We start from the raw sequence: 23,452 nt of genomic DNA, 5'->3' as shown, positions 1-23,452 counted from the left end.
CCCCCACGGCGGTTGTGACTCAGCACGCTAGCCCAGTTATCGAATAGGAAAAAACACCATTATTTCATTTTTCAAAAACATATATTTCTGTACTGCTTTGCGTGTGTTTTTTCTTCATTGGAACAATTGCATTCGTTACATTCCTTTTTCTTAAATAGGTAACATTTACATTTCTGAATGTACACAATTCTCAGTCACTTCTGTGATTATCCTTCCGCCAGGATCAGTTTTCTCGTTTTTTTTATTCTTCTAGATTATATCGAACAATTTATGCTTAACCAAACTGTACATATTATATTTTATGAAAATAAATATCCTATTATTACGCTTTCTTTCCTCAAACTCTATTCGTTTCGCACCGCTATCCGTTTTATATAATCTTAGCCGCCAATCGAAGATAATTTTAAACTGTCTTCTGTAGTTCTATAGTTTTGTTTGTAATGTCTTTGTTTTACACCTCCAATGTATAGACGAATCTTTATTATAACTAGCAATATAAGCCAATGACTGCTTCTGGTGTGCTAAAATAACACTACTGTTTCATACTCTGTTGTTTCGCTTTAGAGATATACGTTGGTGGGAGAAAATTCCTGGTAATTTGCTGCGGATCCTTATTCTTCATTAGTTCCATTTCGCTTTTCGTGATCTTTCTTGGCTGAGGTTGACCTTTGGAATTTTAAGCTAATCCTTGCACAGGTACATCGAAACTATTGTATTTGCTCTTACGTTGTAACAACACATTGGGTTGTTTGCATTTAAAACTTCGATTATTACCGCTGAACTATTTTGCTTGCTAATATGTTGGCTTATGGTTTCGATAATATACATATGTTTGGCCAATTGCTTGTAGAATGGTACTATATTGAGAACATTTTTGGATCGATAGTACAATTAGTACAAAAATACAATGGTTAAAACAGATGAGTCTCAGAGTTCCTTGATTTCCTAATTAGTAAATGATGAATTTCCGTACACAAATAATTGCAAACATGAGATAAAGTGTAAATATACTATTTCTAGAATCATTCTATTAAATTTGTTCAAATTTATTTGTCAAAAACGAAAAAAAAAACATGAAAACATTTGAATTCGGATTTTTCCATGATAAACTAAAATTATGAAGAAGCCGAAATAAATACCACATACTGCCTATTATTAAACAATGTTTTGGAGTGGACGTTTTTGGGAAAATTGATAATTGCCCAGAATAAAGACAACTTTTTATATAGCTTTGATTTTTATCTGTGGCCAAAAACCATGAAATCCTGAAGCTCTTCATCTTATTTTGAGCACATAACAGAATACTGAGACCTCAAATAAAAAAGGATTTTTTTATTATTTAGTGAAGATCCGTTAGGTACGTCACACAAATCTAATTCAGCCCCAATTTTCCCCTTGTCATTCTTCATGTCCTAACACTCCGAAAGCGTGACGTACTTTGTGTGAAAAATAATGGTGAAAAAACAACTTTTGCCATTCAGAATCATAATACCTGATTTTACAGTTCGTGTAAAAGTGATAATACGGGCTACTTTTCAATACCAATGAAATGGTTGCTTAATGGATTTTATGCAACTCATTTGGTCATTTAAGCAATCATTTCATTAGTATGGAAAAGTAGTCCGTTAATAAATACCTTCGCAAAATTAGCCTACTGCGTTAGAAAAACGAACTGAAAGTGCAAGCAAAGTGCCGCAAAATTCCACTCTCAGTGGGTGAGCTCAGTGGAATCTTAATACCGTCAGGAACGTGCCCGAGTAAATGAAAGATAAATTAACTATCGAACGTGCGATTTGAAAAAAGTAGGCATATAACCTTCACCATAATATGTATGCTTGAAAATGAATAAAGAAAAGCTGGTTAAGCAATTTACCAAGACTATTTCGCATTATGATGGAATATATTTTTCAAATAATTAAAATATAAAAACTATATAGAAGAACTGTTCCGTTTTCCATTTTACTGCACATATATTCATCTCATCGCAAAACTAACAAATACAGCACCAATCTCGTCGCTTCTTTTTGCTAACACGCGTGCTCACTGCTGAAAAAACCACAAAAATAAGAAACAAACCAAATTCCTTTTTATTGCCATAAAATGGTATGGAAATAGGAGCTATGGGATGAAGTGCCGAACCGTTCCCCTATCAATATAGTTTGAAGTGTTTACTTTGTTGTACAATAACTTTAATTAAATTTTATTCTACTCCCAACGAATTTATGTTTTTTTTTCAGCAAAGTTGAAAATTAAATATCGTTATCATAATATCCGAATTTAAAGGTTTGACGAAATTGTTTTTATGCAAGAAAATCGCACAACGTCTTACTAGTTTTTAGACTGGAAACCATTCACATTCGAATTCATTCATGTGCAAAGCTTTGTTCGAAAACATACATTTCTTTGAGTTTTATTTTCGACGGTTAGGTACCTAGTTATTATACGACTGAATGTAACTTGTCGAGCTTGGGTTGGTAATTGACAGTCAGTGACATACTATTTTAAAGATACATCAATCTTGTTCATATTATTTTTTCGGTAATTACCAAAAAAGCGGTAGTTCTTTTCCTTGACGTTAAACTTCAATATTTTATCTAAAAGTTAATGAAAAAAATTGTTCTTGAAATTTTAGATAGCATAAATGCGAATGTCATATTTCTGGAGTAAACCTGTCATCCACGAACAAAACAAATCTTTGTCGAAGACGCCAAGTTCACAATTCCATTACTTTTGGAGATTTATTACTTTTATGCCAACAAGTTTTGAACATATTCACCATATAAGCATACAGACCTATGGAGACGCATGGTGCATTGTTTCATCAACTTCTAGTGACTAATCTTTTTGTTCAAAAATTAAAGGTATGTAATATTCTGTATACCAGTGAGAGCATAATTGCAATGGGCCCTCCTTAGCCGTGCGGTAAGATGCGCGGCTACAAAGCAAGACCATGCTGAGGGTGGCTGGGTTCGATTCCCGGTGCCGGTCTAGACAATTTTCGGATTGGAAATTGTCTCGACTTCCCTGGGCATAAAAGTATCATCGTGTTATCCTCATGATAAGGTACACCGGGGCAAGTTGAAACGGTTTTTTCAAAGTTGAAATTCGAAGTGCTGTAAAAAAATCACCATTTGGTATATTTTGAATCCGTTTACGGTGTTTGCTAGTTCGGGCCAAACATTATACATAAAAAATTAGCAACCTTAACAAACTTGTTTATAAATATTTTTTATATTTAAATTATTTTTTTATATGCATCGTTCCAACTTTCCCCGCGAATCGGGGCAAGTTGAAACACTGTGTTATATTCAGACGTAAGCTAATTTTGCCGTATTAATAACAAAATATATGTACTCAGTGACACTCATAAAGCACGAGGATGTAAAGGTGACTTTAAAACTGCCAGGATTCGCATAAGAATCCCATGTAAGGTTTTGACGATTTTAATTTTCTTTCGCTGAAAATTGTCTCTTGTTTAAGAAAAACTGATGAAATAGTAGGCTTCGTTCTCGAAATTTGAAAACAAATCCCACTTTTATATCTTTGACACAAATCCCACTTTTATATCTTTGTTGTCTCATCTTGATATTTACTCGCATAAAAATTAGATTCCAGATTTTGATAGGTACTCTTTTACACAAAAAACAAACTTATGGTCCATTTAGTTGACCCAGAGCAATAAATACGGATAAAGAATTTTTTGTCAATAATTTGGAAAGATACCAATTTTTTTCAATTTATCATTTTTTTTGTATTACTTTATGTAAAACAAGTTTGATAAATTCAACTGCAAATTACTCAAGTCAGCGAAAATGACATGGGACTCTTATGCGAATAAGGGCAGTGTACAACAAAGCCACAAGCGTATTTTCAGAGACCAAATTCTGGAGAACGCACTTCACTGAAAATTTATCAAATTGATTTCCTCCTACTGGTGACCACTTGGATTACTATTCAGGATGCTTCATTAAATATTTGGTTCACTTGTATATTGCGCAGTTGATTAATTCGATTGTGGCTTCTTCACAAATGCACATTAACTAACCAGCCATCATATCTCTCATAAACTCTCATTTTATTTTTCTGAGAGTCATTGCTCGTAGATTAAGAATCTCAAAACTGCAGTTTAAGCATGACCCCTTTTCATTCTAGTGGAGATTGGAGGAGGGTTGCATTCATGACGGAATGGGCGGACATTTATTAAATTTATGTTCAGAAGTTTGCATATTTTTATAAATTTGTGTTTTTTGAATGTATGTTTTTTGAAACCATGCTGAATTCTGGAAAAAAAAACTTTTAATTGCAAGGGTGACGTTTTGAATTGTTGTTTCAACTTGCCCCGCACCACGCATTTCTATTTGCCCCGATGAGTTGAACATGCAGAGCAATATCAAACAACCAAAATACAAAAATTAAAACGGGTCTTTCATCGATTTTTCATAATCATTATGCTTATTCAACATTGAATGATTACCTACCGTGAAAATTTGATGAAAAAACTTTTCCAAACATTGTTTTGAGACCTGTTTCATTGGCACGTCAAATAGTTGTTTTGGATTTTGCAAAGGGCGAAAAATAAACAATGGCAGGGATTTCCTTTGAAAGCTGCAATCTTTCGGGAATGGCAGTCAGAAGGTGCGTTTAGACGAGTAGTTTGTTGAAAAAAAATATCAGAGCATTCGGTCTTTTCCTATCTGAATTACAGCTTCCGTTTCAACTTACCCCGCATTTCAACTTGCCCCGGTGTACCCCGGTGATTGATGTGCTGAGCTGACATATTAGCGTCAGTAGCTATCAAATGAAATTTACTCATGGAGCGTCCACATATTACGTAACGCTTAGAGGGGGCAGGGGGGGGGGGGGTTGAGCAAAGTGTGACGATCCATACACAATTTTCAGATGTTTCATACAAAAAGTGTGATATAGGGAGGAGGGGGGTTTGAAAATGTCCAATTTTTGTGTTACGTTATTAATGGATCTCCCCTCACAAGATTCTGATTTTGGTTTTTTTGCCTTTTGTGAAAATAAATCGGCTCTTTTTAGAATCACCATCTATTCAAGAGAAGGTTGAGCCGAGATGAAGTTTCTTCAAACTGCAAAACCACGGCATACAAAAAACAAGGCAGACCCAGAACGAGTTTGAACATTCACTTTGAATGTATGTGTATGTGACGTCACTAATATCTCCGCGTAAGTTGAACCGAGACGATGTTCTATGGTCTCAGCATGCTTACTTTTGTACTTCAACATGTGGCGATAAAATATGCGTCACAGTGTCATTTTTCTTACAAGCCTACCCTGGTGAAAACATAATCGCTTGGTGACGGCAGAAAGTTGCGTTTGTAGCGTTTCAGTCGCAAATCATCGAGTGGCTGAAGTTGGCACCACTTTCGCTCAAGTGACATTTTCTCGCAAGATTCAGATTCAGCGCATTATTGGGAATAAATCGATCCTTTTTCGGATCACCATCATATACCAGACAAAGTTGAAGAAATTTTCTCTAAAATACAAAACAAAACAATTTCTCTAAATTAGAAAACACAGAGAATTCACGTTTAGTTAAAAAACGTTTTTTTTCTCTTATAATAATTCATACAGCAAAGCCACCTGGTACGACTGCAGTTCAACCGCAACGATGAATTAGCATTAGATCAGCGTCAGTAAACATATTCAGAATTGAAAATTAAATTTCACTTTACGTAATCCTACGTCCAATTATATAGAGGTTGTTCCTCGGATACAACCTTCTACTTTTTTTTTATCAAAACGGCTCAGATCGGACCACTATTTCAATCCTTTTTTCTGAAAAAAATGAGGTGAAAAAAAATCATAAAATGTTATACCTCGTCAAAGATTGACACCTGAGGGGTCACTCATGGACCCCAATGAACGAAAAAACCCAGATTTATCCACCTAGCATTGGTGGTGCCTTTCTCGTGCATTATAAAAATGAGAAAAACACATAAGAGAGACAAAAATAGCACTTTAGGGGGATAGATTTTACTATTTCCATCAATTCATATCTATTTGCGGTCATTTGAATTGCATTGCAGCAGTTTCCGTAAATTTTTCTTTCGTTAATGATTTTTGTTTCCAAGAGGCGAACTTTGGCCAAAAAAAAACAAAGTTTCTTCAATAACACTGGAACGCAATGGCCGATCAAGACAATTTTTAACAAGCCGATCGAGCCAATCAACAACTAGACCACATTCCGCGTCGATCGAAACTTGTTGCGACCAAATCGGATAATGCTTAGCTTAGCTTAGCTTGACTGACTGTTCCCATCATAGTTGCTAGTCGTGATTGGCCGAGAAACAACAAATAATAGAATAATTTTCTGGGGACTAGAAAGCTATTCTCACTGTACATGTTTCAGAGTTTCTTTAATTCAAGACCAATAACGATGCCGGCCACGTCGTCACAGTCAATTAGGATAAGGGGAGGAAAACTAGTTCGACACTCATTGCTACTGCACTGAGGAATGCTCTGCATCTCAATGAGCGCACTGGAAAGGAATAGATAGTATGTCGCCATATTCATAATGATACAAAAAAGGAAAAGCAACGCATGTCTAACGTATTTTCCCGAAGACTGATTCGATATCTTAACTACTCCGCGACGACTAAAACACGCACTGCGCTCGCATGCTCGATGGTTACTGCAAACTATCGAAGATCGCGCTTGTTTCGACCTGAGCAAAGCGCAATACATGCGCTTGAGCCACCGAACACCAGATAGATAATTTGTCATTTTCCCAACAACTAGTGCGACCAAATCGAATATTGCTTAGTACCAAAAGTGTGTCTTCTATTTTGTAAACATACACACACATACAGACATGACTATAGCAGAACGATTTTTGTCGGAAAACTTTTTCGATATTTTTTTATACGACGTAGGTGGGTGTACCAATTGTCGCCATACATAAGAAAAACTGTTTTTTTAAATAAGTAAAAGGGATGCGGGTTGACTTTATATATCAAGCGAAAGGTTTTACTTCCTGCTCCTTAGAACAGCTGTGAAAACCATAAAAAAATTTGTTATAATCCTCAAAATTGATTAATCTATAATAGGAACACATGCACCAGTTGTGGCACTATTCTTAATTTTGGTTCCTTATTTGGCAAATCCCTTAGTTTTCCTATGGGATTGGCCAAATAGGGACCACTAGTGCAACAACTGGTGCAAACTACGTCAAAAATTAGGCAAAATCAATTTTTACAATTATGCTTTGCTTGTTTTGGAGGAGATCAAAGGTGTTATCGTATCATATGAATATGCTTTACCGATCTGAACTTGTTTTGTGGTGATTTGATTGGCCATTTCGCATATAAAGCACCTGTGCGACAACTGGTGCTATAGCAACAACTGGTACATCTAGCCTATTGGATTTAAAACTCGGGGTAGCATTTTCGATGAATAAAAAAATCAGTTAATTTGCTTCGTTCGAGAATATGTGTGCGAAATATAATTTTGCAAGGTAAACTCTGCGGTATTTAGTTCAATAAAAGTAATTTGCCGTGATTAGGCATAGTTGCCCGAGCAGTACACATGTTGTACATAGATCACAGTAGCTTATGTGTGACCCGATTTAGTCACAATTATGTTGCTGTAACCAGTTTCATTAGACTTGTGCTCCTTGGGTGCCATATGTCGGTTTGTTACGGTCCCATTCCCACTGTTGAAATTAAATATTGTCAAACAAAATAGTAAAGGAGAAAGTTAACCATAAATGACGAAAACCTCATTAATAAAGACAATAAAAAAAAAACCGTAAATGATTGTTGATTTTGATTTGTTTTATTTGTAAAATTAAATTTTTCCTTGCTAATGTTTCATTCTTTAGTTTATTTTACATGCATGAATGCTGTCAACCGAAGCTGCACGACTATCCGAGACAATGTGAATCCATGAAAGCTGGCAAGTTAAGTTTACCATTAGTGAACCCGTGTGTTATCACCAAATAAATCGAAATCATAAAAATAATCTGAAAATTACCCCAAAACCAAAGATTCTGCCTTACCTACCATCACTGCTCCAAGTTATCTGAATGAACAAGTCAACATTAACATACGATTTGCTTATTTAAAGAAGAGAGTCTCGGAATTAACGCATCAGATCGTTACCTTGATTCAGTTGCTAAAAAGTTATTTGTGAAGTAGATTTTTGGCTTAAGAATGATCTATGCTTCAGACATTTTTAACTTATAATATTTTCCATAAAATTATGCGAGTATGAAGATAATCAATTTACTTATAAACAAATTAAGCTTATATCATCCCGAAGGGCCAACGTTTAATTGCATGGTGATGTCAGTTTCAACGGAGAGTTTTTGTTTTCGGCAGACTTATAATTTCTGGTGCGTCACCATACATAATAAGAATACTAGTGGAGAATATTTGCAGAATTTCAGTTTAAAGATCCATAATATCTTGCTTTGATTAGATATATTTTGGTAGGGCTTTATACTGCCGATACTCGCCTATTAGTTCTTTATGTACATTTTTCTTGTGCCGTACCGAGTATCAATCAAACATTTCTAAAGCCATTTAAGGTGACTCGAGGAGGCACTACACACCGTGTAATTTTTCCTATTTTTTGTCTCTTTCTAGCATTGCTACCTCGTAATTTTGGAGCGGCGTTTTTCGGTTTTCAGTTGTTCGATGTAACTGTAAATGTATCAGCATGTAGATTGCGAGTATGCCCGCGCCGGTGATACTTTTTCAATATCATATTTGTTGTAGAAAAAAAATTAAGGATTCAATGAAGAACATGATGACGATTTGATGATTGTTTGTGCTTCCCGTATCACCTTAACTAATGACTAATATTGGTACACTTGATAGCTCAGTAAGGGCAGTATAAAACATTCCTAAACTATGTGCACACCATTAAAACGCTTTTATGCTGTGCATTATTATCTAAATACTACAAAAGGTACGAAAATGCACAGATAGAACCTCAATTAAAACACATTTAGGCGAGTTTACTTGCCGATGTTTCGCAAATTACAATTAACTTGGCTAAATGTTATTATGGTTTGCAATTACCCAGAGAGAGTTCAGTAGTGCTGTATTTTTTTGCTAGTAGACTTATATAATTGGTGTTTGTTTTGCTTAATTTTCAATTTGAATACTAAGTAGTTAAATTGATTGAAGTTAGATTCAAATACTACGTCTGAGACAAACTATAAAATTAATGCGCGAAATATCAACTTCTCATTTCTGATAGTATGTGGTTCTCAAAAGATATGAGGATAATTGAATTAGTATTCTCAATAAAGATCTTGACACTATATCGTCAAATAAAACACCTTAAAAATTAATCCACTAACCATGTTTGGCGATTATGTAATGAAACATTCCCTTGATTTGGTAAGTGAGATGTTTAATGCTTATCATGTATTTCTTGCCAGCTCAATCCACTATTCATGCTAGCTATTCACCCTAGGATAATTATTTTTGTCAAAACGATTGTCTATTGTCAACTAACTCCTTGGTTACTAAGAATATATTATCTAGTTTCGAAAAATAAAGTAATAAAATTCCGTTGTTTTGTTAAAGTTTGCAGTTTTGCTCTAAAACCTACTTTAAATATTTTACCTCAGTACCAACTAAGTACTGATGGAATGTTCTTTTACATGGCTATCAATTTGATCAACCACTATGTTATAAGCTTAGCTCATCAAGTTTTTCTATAGACTAAAATTTTCAACTGTTCCTAGTTCTATTGTTATGTCTGTTAAGTTTTATGCATTTTCTGTTATCTGTTACATGGCATTTATAATACTTTATTCACTATTCTTAATGTTGTCATGATAAAGCATTAAAAGGATTGTATCACAAAACAACTTACCAAATTATTTACGGTTATTTTATTTACAATATTATATTATTCATTTATAACATAATATTGCTTTGATTTGTATGGAACATGATATGAAATTTCAAAATTATATTTTTGTATAATCATTTGTTTTGGGTTGATTATTGAAAAACAAAGTGTGTGAACGAAATAGATACGTATCAGTGAATCGAGGTCATAATGCATTTTTGAGCGAGCACGGTAAATGTTATGCTTAATTCTGCTTGATGCACCTAATCTCATCTTGAGTATTTTCCTGCCTACAAATGAATCAAAGAAAAACGGTCCAAGTCCTTCTTCGGTGCAGCAAACACGCTGTCGGAGGACGGTCATCAAAGGCAGGTGTCGAACATTTGCAGAGATTTTGTAACCACATCGTCCTTGAGACAGGCCTCCAGAAACTCTTCCATCGTTATGATTCCATCCTGATTCAGGTCCAGCTTCCGAAAAACGCAGTCCACCTGACAAGAACAAACCAGTTAAAAAATGTAGGCCCCATTTGCTACAGATATTGTTCTAACCTGTTCCCGTGCTTTTACTTCGTCCTCTGGGTGGTTGGGCCTCCGGCCCATCAGCTCGTGTACTGCCATCACGATCTCGCCTAGCTCCGCTCGGCTGATGCAGCCGTCATTATTAATGTCGTACAGACGGAACGTCCATCGTAACCGTTCGTATACGGAGCCTCGTAGCAGTGTTGATAGAGTTACTAGAAGATCCTGTCGGAAGATAGCAAAGAAGAGATTTTCCGTGAATCTCGTGAAAATGCATGAAATGTGTTCAGCGAAGAAGATTACACGTTCCCTCTCTATCCCCACATAATTATGGAAAACTTAACGACTTTGCTGACATAGTAAAACGTAAGTTAGTGCCAGTAGGGTGTTTTGCCTCACAAAAATGTTAGGTGTTTTATCTAAATGCAACAATGATTATTTTGACACTTTTTTTCACCTAAACTTCACACATTTCACAGAGGAGGCAGAGTCAATGTTGGTCCAACATGTTCCAACATGCGTAATTCGGGTTTTAAGTACGCATTTGCAGTGTTGTGCTGAATCATTATCAGACGATAATGATTACAATTTTCATGTGAAAACTTTTCACGTGAAAACAGTAGGCGAGTTGTCGCCGGCGACAACTTCTCAAATTATGTACTCAAACGATAATAAACTCAGAATTTTCATTCAAACATTAATCTTTACTATGATCAGCTAATTGTCAACAGTCCAGTTATATCTTCTATTTGGCGTTATGGTTTCATGGTAGTAAGGAAAAAGTGTTCAAAATGTAACGGTAAGTGCTTCAAATCAAGATACGATTTTCAAACGATTCTTAATCGCTGGCGAGTTTTTATCACGTGATAATTTAAAAGTAAGATCGCGGGTGAGTTTGATCATCCTCGATTTTTTGAAAATTTGATTTTTCCCAACCCTGCGCATTTGTTAACCTTTGAATTCTGATTTTCCTGAATCGGGGATCTCCTTTAGTTTCTGGTGTGCATCATTACTTTTCAAAACGAGAATTAGATACAATTATGGAAGATCCGTCAAGTCAACCAACAAACTGTTGAATGAAAGTTCTCAATAATTATTATATAAGAAGAAGTACGCCGCGAGTAGTTTTTTTTATTTTATTTTATTTTATTGATGTATAAGGGGGCCGGGGGCCAAGTCACCGATGTGAATTTGAAATTCATATCGTCCATGATACACCAGGGACTAAAGGATAAGGCTTCACAACATCTTTACCCATGGGGGTTTTAAGTTTTGCGGGATATACTGCTAGTATATCACTGCCTTAGGAGTATGGGCAGGTTGGGGATATTTTTATGATGAATATTAAAGCTGTGGAGAGATGTCGGTTATAATATTTGATTATATGAATTAACTTTGATTCCAATTATAAATCACAAAGAGCTTCCCTTATATTTAGGCGGTTAAACAAATCTCGCTTAACTTTTCAAAAGGACCTAAGTAACATTTTTTTTCGTGAATTAATTGGAGTACTGCAATCGAAAGCTTTCATGTTTTTCTGTTGATTGCGTTATTCAAATTAATTCATGAAAAAAATGTTACTTAGGTCCTATTGAAAAGTTAAGCGAGAAATGTGTTTGTTAGTATGTCGTGTTGATATCTGTATTCTTCCAGTTAAATTGGTCTGATGTTACAAATTTTAGTTGTCCAGCAAGGTAACCCTTACAAATCCTTACTCCTAAATGATCAGTCTATTCGTCATTAATCTGCTGTTAAGGCCTGATCTAAACAGTTCTTATAAAAAGTCTCTTTCAATATTGTTCGGAGTATTCAGTGTGAGTGGTATTGTTTCGAAGTAGTTTTCTCATCAATAGCGTTTAAGTAATGTCCCCATCAAACAAATAAAGGTTTAAAAGTTTGTTCAAAATCTTAATTTTCAATCGCGAGTCAGTGTTAATACAATTATGTTGATGTGTATATGGTATAGGAATTGCGATACATCTCGTTAAATTTGAATTGCTGACTATATTTCAAATAAACACCTTTAATGAAAACGTATTTTGAAACTAAAATATCGTATTACAATTTGATGAATATCAATAATCGTCCAAAGTTATGAAAATTATCTAGTGAAAGCAGTCGAAACTGAATCGAAAAGCCAAAATGGGCCACAGTTCAGAACCGTTCACCAAACAATCTTAAAAAATTTGAGCCTGCTATTTTAACAACTACATATCTTGAAGAATCATGTTCCAAGAAAACGCCTGATACTATCTTTGTGGACTTATGACGGCCTTGCATAGCATCATCATTGTCTCGGAACTAGATTCAGTCAGTAAAAATTTCAAACCATTTCGTGAGCTTCCATTTGATGATGGGCTTAAAAGACATTGATTGATCCTCCTCACGACCTTATAGCCTATTCAGATTACGCCATTAATGACATAATAATTGGCGTTTCAGGGTAAATACGCTTTATGATGTCATTATTTACGTAATATTCCATACATTTTGCGCTGTCAAAAGATACCCGCTAAAAAGAATTTATTACGAACAATTATTACGAGAGAGCTTTCGTTCTAACTGGAATGCAGGGAGAAATTCAACAAAACAAAACTGACAAGCGTCACGCTCTCTTTGCCAGAGAGAAAAATCTCTCTGTTTTCATTTCGTTTCGTAGTTGATAGTCATGCTCTTTCTGTCGCAGCAGGGTCGAATGCATGTTAGATGAAAATCTTCTGAGCGCTGAAGAATAACTCGGATTGTGATGGTTTTGTGGAAAGCATTTTATATGATGAAAAATAATGATGATAATTATTTATTCTCCACTTATTCAACATGAATTGTTTAAAAAACAGATGCTCTTTAGAATTAACATGAAGTATTTAACTTAAACTTAGATTTAATAGAACAAACCGAATAAATTTTCAAAGTTCCAGGGCCAATGCGGAAGACAATTTAAAACGTAGGAATGGTTGTAAAACGAATATATTTGATGAATAAACATGATTTTTTCATAAATTGTTTCAATTCTGCTCCTTGAATGGCTTAATATACTTTGGATTTCAACATTTTTCACGTGGGACAACTGTACGATTTGAATGGGATGTATATATAAAGTAGAATAACCTTAAATAAAACATGGATTGGTAATGCATTAATTCATCCAAAATCCAGTTTAAATTATATCACATTCACACGATTCGATTTTGTTAGAAGCTGTATCATTGATTGTCGAGTAGAACGCAAAGGTTCAGTTTCCATTTTTGAAAAAAAATAAATTGCTGAGTTGCCCTTTATACATGGAGATACTGGTGGAAATATATTTTAGTTCGATAATATTTCTTGAAAATTGGTCCAATCGTCCTTTTTTTATTTATTTGTGAGAATTCCCAAAAGTATCTAAATTTTTCTATCAAATCTCCGTTCGATCATAGTACAGAATCAAAATACTTTTTAAACTTAAAAATAAATTGAGGAATAGTCTGATTCCCGGAATAACGGCGCACCCAACTAATGAATGTAGCTTCGCTCATTATCCTTAATGAGAGCTTCAAATATTCTTCGAAAATCCCTTTTCATATTTTTTTTTATATTTTTTTTCGTAGAAACTTTGTTCAGAAAAAAATGTTCGATTGTCGCCACACAAATGCTTGATTTCTCAAATTAAATTTTAAAACTCTCCTTGAATTCAACCCTGTATTAGCGTGCAAATGAGGAAACATGGAAACGTCAAGATATATTATCTTGCTGCAGTCTGAACACCTCGTAATAATTGGATACCCTCTCACTTAACAAAGTCATAAATAGCCCAATCTGAATAGGCTATTAGGTGGTCAAACTATTAGTCATGTAGATAAAAGGATAGTGGATGAAAGGATCATATGGTCTATTCTCATGCACATAGGTGGCTAAGGTCTCAGTTAAACGTGACTCTATCTCTTGTTTTACCGTCTAGCGCTGATCATGAGTTCATTCCCTATCGGTCATTTACTGTGTTATAAGGTAGTCAACTAATTTTATTTGTCTTTCAGAATACACTTAGTCACGTTTCCTATGTTCTTCAATCTTTCTTTACATTGGAGTATGTATTATTTTTCCTAACCCGAAAAATGAAGAACGAAACAGGTTTGTTTGATGTGCAGTGAAAGTAAGAGTAAAATAACAAAGATTACTGAGAAGAAATAACGGATACAATCACCATATATAATGAAAAATTAGTAAATCTGCAGTATCTACTTTCACTACTTACTGTATACTGAACTATGAACTACAATTGGTGCAATGGATGATCGTTTGCTTCCCAGTCTTTTGTGTTAGTATTTTGTTAGTTAAGACTGGTACTAGACCCTGCCGGAACCTCCGCAGCATATACTCAAGAATATGTTGTTAGATCATGCGACACCTTCTCTAAGCATTTGCAAGGAGGTATGATATATCAAGTGTTTAATTATTTTCTATATATTGGCAAAAAATACTCGACGCGTTTCTGTTAAATTGAAATGTTACCGGGTTTAAAGTACGTACTTCAGTACTGCTTAACAGTGTAAACGTACTCGGATGCAATTAAATTCATCTCGTTTTCGTCTAACGGTAATGTGTTGAGTACTAATAATACTAGCAATGTGTACTATAAAAGAACAAATTATTTCACAATTTTAACAATATGCAGACACTTGACTTATCAACGTTGACCCCATCATCCAGGAACAGGGGATAGGGACAGTACGCCGCGAGTAGTTATTATTATTTTATTATTTATTCAGACTAAGGCTGATCGTTGTTGAGAACCATTTTCACCGGGTTACTGTCCGACATTCTGGCTACGTGCTCGGCCCACCGTAGTCGTCCGATTTTCGCGGTGTGCTCATGCAACTCGTTGTTCATTCGCCTCCTCCACGTGCATACGTAGAGGATTACCGCTCTAATGAGCGTTTTGTAGATTGTCAGTTTGGTACTGCGGCGAACTCTATTCGATCAGAACGTTTTGCGGAGTCCAAAGTGCGTACGATTTCCAGCCACTATGCGTCTCCAAATTTCTCTGCTGGTATCATTTTCGGCAGTCTCCAGTGAGCCCAAGTACACAAATTCTTCTACCACCTCGATTTCGTTACCACCGATGCAAACTCGTGGTGAGTGGCTCACATTGTCTTCTCTTGAACCTCTTCCTATCATGTACTTCGTCTTCGACGTGTTGTTAGTGTTGTTAGTGACTAGTCCGATCCGCTTGGCTTTCCTCTTCAGTCTGATGTAGGCTTCCTCCATTTTCTCAAAGTTACGTGCTATAATATCTATGTCTCAGAGGGGTCCCGTAGCGTAGTTGGCTACACGTTCGCCTTTCAAGCGAATGGTCATGGGTTCGATTCCCAGCCCCTCCACCAAAACCCTCGTCAGTCGCCGGATGCGCAGCCTATGCGGTGGCGTATTGGGGTGCACGCCTCACCGTCACGGCTGCCTGATGACGACTGACAACTTGTTCTTCTCGGAGGCATTCCTCCAAACGTTACCCGGATGAATGGCAACCGAACAATGCAACGATCATTGGATACATGACATGGACAAAACGAACACAATGGACTCACGACGAGATGGACCAGGAACGACAACAAAAATGAATAATGGAAAAATCTAAAAATAGATTCTGTGTAGATTCTGGCTGCAGAATACCACAGTAGATCTCGGCACAGTAGTGGTTAAGTAACACAGAGTGCCTACCAAATAAATAAAGGAATAAAAAAATATATATCTATGTCGTTGGCGAAACCAAATAACTGGACTTACTTACTTACTTATGGATCCTGTACACCTCCGGTGGTGCAAAGGGCCGACTTGAAAGAACTCCATCCTCAGCGTTGCCCGGCTATCGCTTTAACCTATTGCCAGGTTAGATTTCGGTCGACTTCTTTTATTTCTTTATTGAGGCCTCACCGCCATGAGTCTCTGGGTCTGCCTCTGCTGCGATGTCCAGCTGGGTTCCAGTCTAATGCTTGTTTACAGATTTCGTTTCCACCCCTAAGTAGAGTGTGGCCGACCCAGCCCCACTTCCGATCCCGAATTTCTGTTACTATCGGGCTCTGGTCCCAACGACGATGGAGCTCGTTGTTTGAGATCCTGTTGTGAGGCCACCAACCCCGAATTATATACCGCAGGCATCTGTTGATGAACACCTGCAGCCGTTGAGTGTTATCCACTAATACACACCATGTTTCGCTAGCGTATAACAGCACAGATTTCACGTTAGAGTTGAAAATTCGTATTTTGGTGCATTTACTTATCTGCCTGTTTTTCCAGATTTCCTTAAACTCGCAAAGGCAGCCCTTGCTTTCTTGATCCGTGCGCCTATGTCGATCTTGGTACCGCCGTCTGACGCCTTTTAGCTACCAAGATATTGGAAGCTTTCAACATTATCCACTGGTTGCCCGGCTACTGTGAAACTGGAAGGAGTCACCGTGTTTACATCCAACGATTTGGTTTTGTTGACGTTGATGACTAAACCTGCCGAAGAGGAGCGCTCGGCAAGGTTGTTGAGCTTACTCTGCATATCAGAGCGCCGTTGCGCGAGGAGTGCAACGTCATCAGCCAATTCGAAGTCGTTTAGGTGCTCCATGATTATAGGCTGCCATAACAGCCCGCGGTTTGGTTCACGGTCAATCGCATCTACCAGAATCTCGTCGATTACGATGAGGAACAGTAACGGTGATAGAATACATCCTTGCTTCACACCAGATACGACCCGGATAGGGTCGGATAGGACCCCATTGTGCAACACTCTACACGAAAAGGCCTCGTACTGTGCTTTGATGAGGCCGATGATTTTCTTAGGAACCTCTTTGCGGCTCAGGGCGCCCCACATATTCTCGTGATTGAGACAGTCGAAAGCTTTTTCGTAGTCAATGAATACCAAGTAAAGGGACTCTTGGGCTAAGATAATTTTGCATAGAACTTTGAGAACGGTACACAGCAAGATAATGCCTCGCCAGTTATCGCATACAGTCAGGTCACCCTTTTTGGGCACCTTCACTAAGATACCTTGCATCCAGTCGACCGGTAAAGTTGCGGTGTCCCAGATATTACGAAATAAACAATGCAGTAGTTGACCGGAAGTCATGGGGTCAGCTTTGAGCATCTCGGCTGATATGCGATCGACCCCTGGGGCTTTATTCGATTTCATGCTTTGGATGGCTGTTTGAATCTCTAACAGTGATGGAGCTTCGGTATTGACGCGTGTTATACGTCGGATCCTAGGCAGATCATGCCGAGGTGGTGATGGCCTGGCTGGCACTTGAAAAAGTTGTTCGAAGTGCTCGAACCAGCGTTTCAGCTGGTCAGTTGGGTCGGTCAATAACTGATCATTCGCGTCTTTCACAGGCATCGTTGCATTGATGTTCGCCCCGCTTAAGCGTCGTGAGATATCGTAGAGGAGGCGAATGTCCCCGGTTGCGGCGGCTCTCTCTCCTTCGTCGCTCAGAGAGTCTGCCCACGCTCGCTTGTCCCGTCGACATGAGCGTTTTACTTCCTTCTCAAGAGCCGAGTATCGTTGACGAGGTAAGACTTTGGCTCATCTGGTTTTTGATCGCTCTATCGCGGCTTTGGCTTCTCTTCGCTCCTCTATCTTTCTCCAGGTCTCATCGGTGATCCATTGTTTTCTCTGGGTGCGCAGTACGCCCAGATTGTTATCACTGGTAGCGATGAAGGCATTTTTGATGGCGGTCTTCCACGCTGCCACCTTCCGGAATATCTGCAGCACGCGTCTCCAGTTCTTCAACGAAGGACCGTTTCACCGTGGCATCTTCCAGTCGACGTGTGTTGAATCATCGTACAAATCTCTCTTTCTGCCGACGAATGCCCCTGAAACTCGAACAACGCACATCACCCGATCCATCGTCGCTTTGATCAACCGTGTCAGTTTATCCGGAAATCCGTGTTCGTGCATTAGCTGCCATAGCTGGTTCCGAACGATTGTATCATATGCGGCTTTGAAGTCGATGAATAGATGATGTGTGGGCACATTGTATTCGCGGCATTTTAGCAGTACTTGGCGAATGGCGAACACCTGGTCTGTGGTGGAGCGTTCGCCCATAAAACCCGCCTGGTACTGCCCCACGAACTCCCTTGCAATTGGTGCTAGTCGACGGCATAAAATTTTCGAGAGTACCTTGTAGGCGGCGTTCAGCAATGTGACTGCGCGGTAGTTGCTACAATCCAGCTTATCGCCCTTTTTGTACATGGGAAACACGTCACCTTCCATCCACTCCTGCGGCAAAACTTCCTCCTCCCAAATTTTGGTAATGACCCAGTGCAGCGCTCTAGCCAGTGCCTCACCGCCGTGTTTAAATAGCTCTCCTGGTAGTTGGTCAACCCCAGGGGCTTTGTTGTTCTTCAGCCGGCCAATCTCCTCCTGGATTTCCTGGAGATCCGGAGCCGGTAAAATTATGACCTTCGCGCGTTCTCCCAGGTTAATCACCATACCGCCATATTCGTCTGCCACTTGGCCCTCACGTGAACGGTTCAACTCCTCATAGAACTTTCGTTTGTTATTAGCGCGGTACAGTTGCTCCGTCTCTTCACGATCTCGATCTTCCTGCTGGCGCTTTTTCCTCCGGAAAATCAAGTTTTGTCTGTTCCGTGCCCGTTTATATCGTGCCTCGTTCGCTCTCGTGCGGTGTTGCAGCAATCTCACCCATTCTACATTCTTCTCTTCCACTTACTGCTCACATTCACCGTCATACCGTTTCTCTGATCCGGAGGCATCGTGCCTAGTGCAGCGGTAGTGGTGCTTCCAATGGCGGATCGAATATCTCTTCAGCCATCTTCAAAAGACGCCGCGCCTAGCTGCTCTTCCGTTGGGAGTATCACTTCCAGCTGCTGCGCGTATCCTTGGGCTAGTCTACCGTCTTGTAGCCGCCCAATGTTAAGCCGCGGCGTTCGGCTTCGACGCGTGTTGTACACCGTCGAGAGTTTTGAGCGCAGGCATACTGCAACGAGGTGGTGGTCGGATTTAATATTCGCACTGCGGTAAGTGCAGACCTTCGTGATTTCGGAGAAGAGTGTACCGTCGATTAGAACGTGGTCGATTTGGTTTTCCGTTTCTTGATTAGGTAATCTCCATGTGGCCTTGTGGATATTTTTGCGGAGAAAGAAGGTGCTTTGGACTACCATTCCGCGGGAGGCTGCGAAGTTTATGCATCGTTGGCCGTTATCATTCGATACGGTGTGCAGACTATCCGGTCCTATGACCGATCTATACATTTTCTTTCTCACGTCACCGATGACGATTTTTACGTTCCGCAGTGGACATCCATCGTATGTCTGCTCCAGATGTTCATAGAACGCTTCTTTCTCGTCGTCGGGACTCCTTTCGTGTGGGCTGTGCACGTTGATGATGCTATAGTTGAAGAATCGGCTTTTTATCCTCAGCTTGCACATCCTTGCGTTGATTGGCTGCCACCCAATCAAAAGTTGGCACCTCGTTGGTGGTGCAACAGCTTGGATGGAAGGTAGCCGTCCGATGCCCGCTTTTCCACACTTTCTGTCCTGTCCAGCAAATCTCTTGCAGCTTCCGGAGGTCGAAGTTGCGGGGATGTAGTTCATCGTAGATCATCCTGTCGCAACCTGCGAAGCCTTGCGACGTGCAGTTCCATGTTCCAAGCTTCTAATCGTGATCCTTTATTCGTCGCCTAGGTATTTGCCGATTATATCGAGTCGCATTATCTCTTATATTGTTCGTAATGATTGGTTTTCCAGGCGGCTCATTATGCCTGCGCAAACCTCCTGTCTCGTCGGAGGGCCGTCGTGTCAGGTCTGTTTTGTGTCCCATCTGACACCAGGACTTGGGCTTGTGCGCTTTGAGCGGCACACGGTCGCTTTGGTGGGGCTTACTTGCGGATACATGCAGCTTTTTATAGGAGTATAACAGGGCCCAGTGTCAAACCTCATCACATCTTAGGCAAGTCGCACAACTCGTAGATGGCCTGGGGAGGTATCGTCAAGCCGTTGGACATAGTCCCTGCTGCCCCTAGTTGTTAGGATTTATCAATTAAAAGCTGGACCCTCCGTTGACTGCGTGACGATAATAATAATAAAGTTATTAGCTATAGGTGTAAACTACAAATACCCACTTATTCTCTACACTGTATTTCTTACAAACTTTTTACAATCAACGCTCAAACCACTTCTCTTTTTACAAGCAGTAAACCATATAACTGATGTGGCAAAAAAGCTTTGAAAGCACCACGCAGCTAGGTTTTGCATTCAAACATAAATATTTCCTTCAGTCTTCCTACGCACGCACGACAGCATTTTCGCGTGACAATCGGAAAAATACGAAACAGACAGGCAGGAAACCTAGCTGCCTATTACCCGTTCATATATCGAGTATCAACAGGGTTGTGGATTTTCTGCCATCATTATCGTCCATGCCGGCGCGGCGTCGTAGATGTGGCATTATTGCTAGAGCAAAGTGTTTGCAAGCTGCCGCTTCATAGAAGTGAGTAGTCTGATATGCATCCATAGCATGGAAACCGAAGTAAGGAAAACCTGAGAAAGTCCGTTCAAAACGTCTATGAAACTCTCAAAGAACGGTTTTGCGCATAAATACCATTTTCCCCCGTTCACGTTGACATGGTGCGAGTTGCCGCCAAAGAATCACGCTATTAACCATGAAATATGGCACCAACCAACCATGCGTTTTCTCCATCGATTCAAGGGTTAGTGTTTGGTAAAATGCAGAGAACAGTGGTTCGGCTAAGAAAACATTTTGAGGATTCAATTTGGATTGCTAAAATTTAGCGTTAAAGTGGCTTGTAGAATTATGCTCCGTAGAATTTTGAGAGAAAAAAACCGCGTAATTTGAAACTCGATTAAAACATAGGTAACAATCCGATGAAAAAAGTGAAACAATCTAATTACACGCATATATAAAGAAATGAATATTTACCTTTGAATTTATTATAGAGTTCCTGCTCCTTGAATTCATAACATGTACCCACATCAAAAACAAAACAAATTGGTGCCAATTGCTCTGATTCTCATTTTCCTGTTTTTTTTTCAGCGGTGAACATGCATGATTAAAATTACGCAAATCATTTTCTATTCTGAGAATGGCATGAATATAGGAGCATGTTATTAATAACAGAACAAATGCCCTAATACTATAGTTCTGTTCCAAAACCAGTACAGCAAATACTTAAAATAAATGTTAGTGATAATCTAGGCTAGGGTTGAGACCACTTTGACACCGGTAAGAATTTATTCTTTTAAACACACAAGAAGCCAAATTTATCGTTGTTATTTTGGGAGCAGTTTCATCGTACCTCGGTCAAAGTTCCGCATAATTACCCGTAAAATTTAATATGTTCAAGTTCAATTGACAGTTTTTGGATAATGTGTATTTTTAAACTTCATTTTTCAAAGTTATACCAATTTATGCAGCCTTACAAATATTTTTATATATTTTTTGGGCCAAAATCTATACAGAATGCTTGCTAGTTTCATTAGTTTTGGATGATTTTATTTTAAATACATTCTGCTTTGTGGACGATTTCGGCATTAACTGTATCCGTTCCAGAAAGCTTGAACCATAACATTTCCAGACTATAAAAGAACAAGGGCGAGTTATTCATCTCATTATTTTCAAATGGAACTGCAGTTAATTCTTGAACTTTTTTCAATCAATTTATCTCAAAATGTAAAAAAAAATCATTATCACTTACCCGAAAAGTAATGGATCCATTACAATTAACATCAAACGCTTTGAACACATAGTGTGCATAAAGGCTGGAATCTGAAACGAATCAGGTTGTCAGTTCATATTGAATATGTAACTTCAATTCGAGTGCCACTAAACAACATAAAATATACTCACTTCCATGAGGGAAAAATTTTGCATAAATGTCCTTAAAGCTATCCTCGTGCACCACACCATCGGGACATTCCTATAAGTAGAAAAGAAGAGGACAAAATTAGAATTGTTTAACATAATGTTTGTGTTAATTGAAGAACACACTGTGTGGCGCATTCACAAAACATTCACCGATTTCATCATTACATGAGTTTAGTAACAATACTATATTGCAACAGGTAAGCTTATCAAAATAGTTGGCTAAGCAGCTAAGCTATAATTATGAGATAATAATCATTGTCAGATTCAGAATAAGGGTCTGGAACCTCACGATAATCCAATGTTATAGACCGCCGCTTAGGCTGACCATACGTACCGTATTTAACGGGACAGTCCCGTTTTTAGACCTGATTGTGCTGTCCCGTCGTAATCTAAAAAATCCTCAATTTGTCCCGTATTTTTATTGATTCTTTCAAAGAGCTCCAAAATATTATTCAAACAAATTCATTATTTTAGGCAATTAAAGTTCCTTTTCGATTATTCTTTTTGAATCTTCTGAAGTAGGAAATTCATTTTTTTTTTGTTCATGGGAACAAAATTAATAGACAAGATTCCCAACACTAATAAAAATCCACACATTTTTATTGGCAAAAATCTAAAGAAATTTCCAAATAAATTTATGTGTGCGTTAATAACCACCCGCTATAGGAGAATCCACATAAAGGTTACTAGTTAATAATGGTTATGTGTGTTTCCACATATATGCTATGCGAATGCACATAGCCGTTATGTGGGAAATGCTTTAGTCAAAATTTATGTGTGCCACACATAATGGATATGATTAGATTTTTGTCAGTGAAGGTGTGAGGCTACTTTAAGCATCATTTAAATCATTTCGATAAAAAAAAACGTGAATAGATAAGATTTAACATTTGCAGGGTTGTTACGGAGATTCTGAAATATTTTCCGCGCCAAATCCGCGTTGACTAAAATCAAATCCGCGCCATTTCCGCGCGACATGAAATCCATTTCGCGCCAAATCCGCGCGACCCAGAACTAAATTTTAAGCAAATACACGTGAAATATCAATTTTGGTTTCCACAATCTACTAAACGTCTTCTCTTCGAGGTCGTTTTTTAATATTCCTGATTTAAAATATGATTAAAAGCTTCAATTTTGCACATGTTTGTACCAAATTGAAAATTGGACTAAGGAAATCGCAGTTAATTTAACAATCCCCACCGACCATCTAAGTTTTCAGTTTTAAATGAGATTGTCA

At 38.2% G+C, this 23,452-nt stretch overlaps 1 protein-coding gene across 2 annotated transcripts in view; it reads right to left on the bottom strand.

The window, feature by feature from the left end:
• Positions 1–9,455: 9,455 nt before the first annotated feature.
• Positions 9,456–23,452, bottom strand: part of LOC134220447 (Kv channel-interacting protein 1-like) — a 100,576-nt gene continuing 86,579 nt past the window's right edge. For both annotated transcript variants that reach the window (XM_062699502.1, XM_062699503.1), the window contains 4 exons: positions 22,198–22,267; positions 22,046–22,116; positions 10,386–10,580; positions 9,456–10,325 (listed from right to left, as the gene is read on the bottom strand). In XM_062699502.1, the coding sequence (XP_062555486.1) occupies positions 10,197–10,325; positions 10,386–10,580; positions 22,046–22,116; positions 22,198–22,267 (465 nt within the window). In that variant the 3' untranslated portion in view covers positions 9,456–10,196. The remainder of the gene's footprint in view (positions 10,326–10,385; positions 10,581–22,045; positions 22,117–22,197; positions 22,268–23,452) is intronic.

The sequence above is a fragment of the Armigeres subalbatus genome, chromosome 3, assembly GCF_024139115.2.
Source record: "Armigeres subalbatus isolate Guangzhou_Male chromosome 3, GZ_Asu_2, whole genome shotgun sequence".
NCBI classification, from domain to species: domain Eukaryota; kingdom Metazoa; phylum Arthropoda; class Insecta; order Diptera; family Culicidae; genus Armigeres; species Armigeres subalbatus.
Note: the sequence above shows the minus strand (reverse complement) of the source record. Positions and strands in the feature narration are given on the sequence as shown.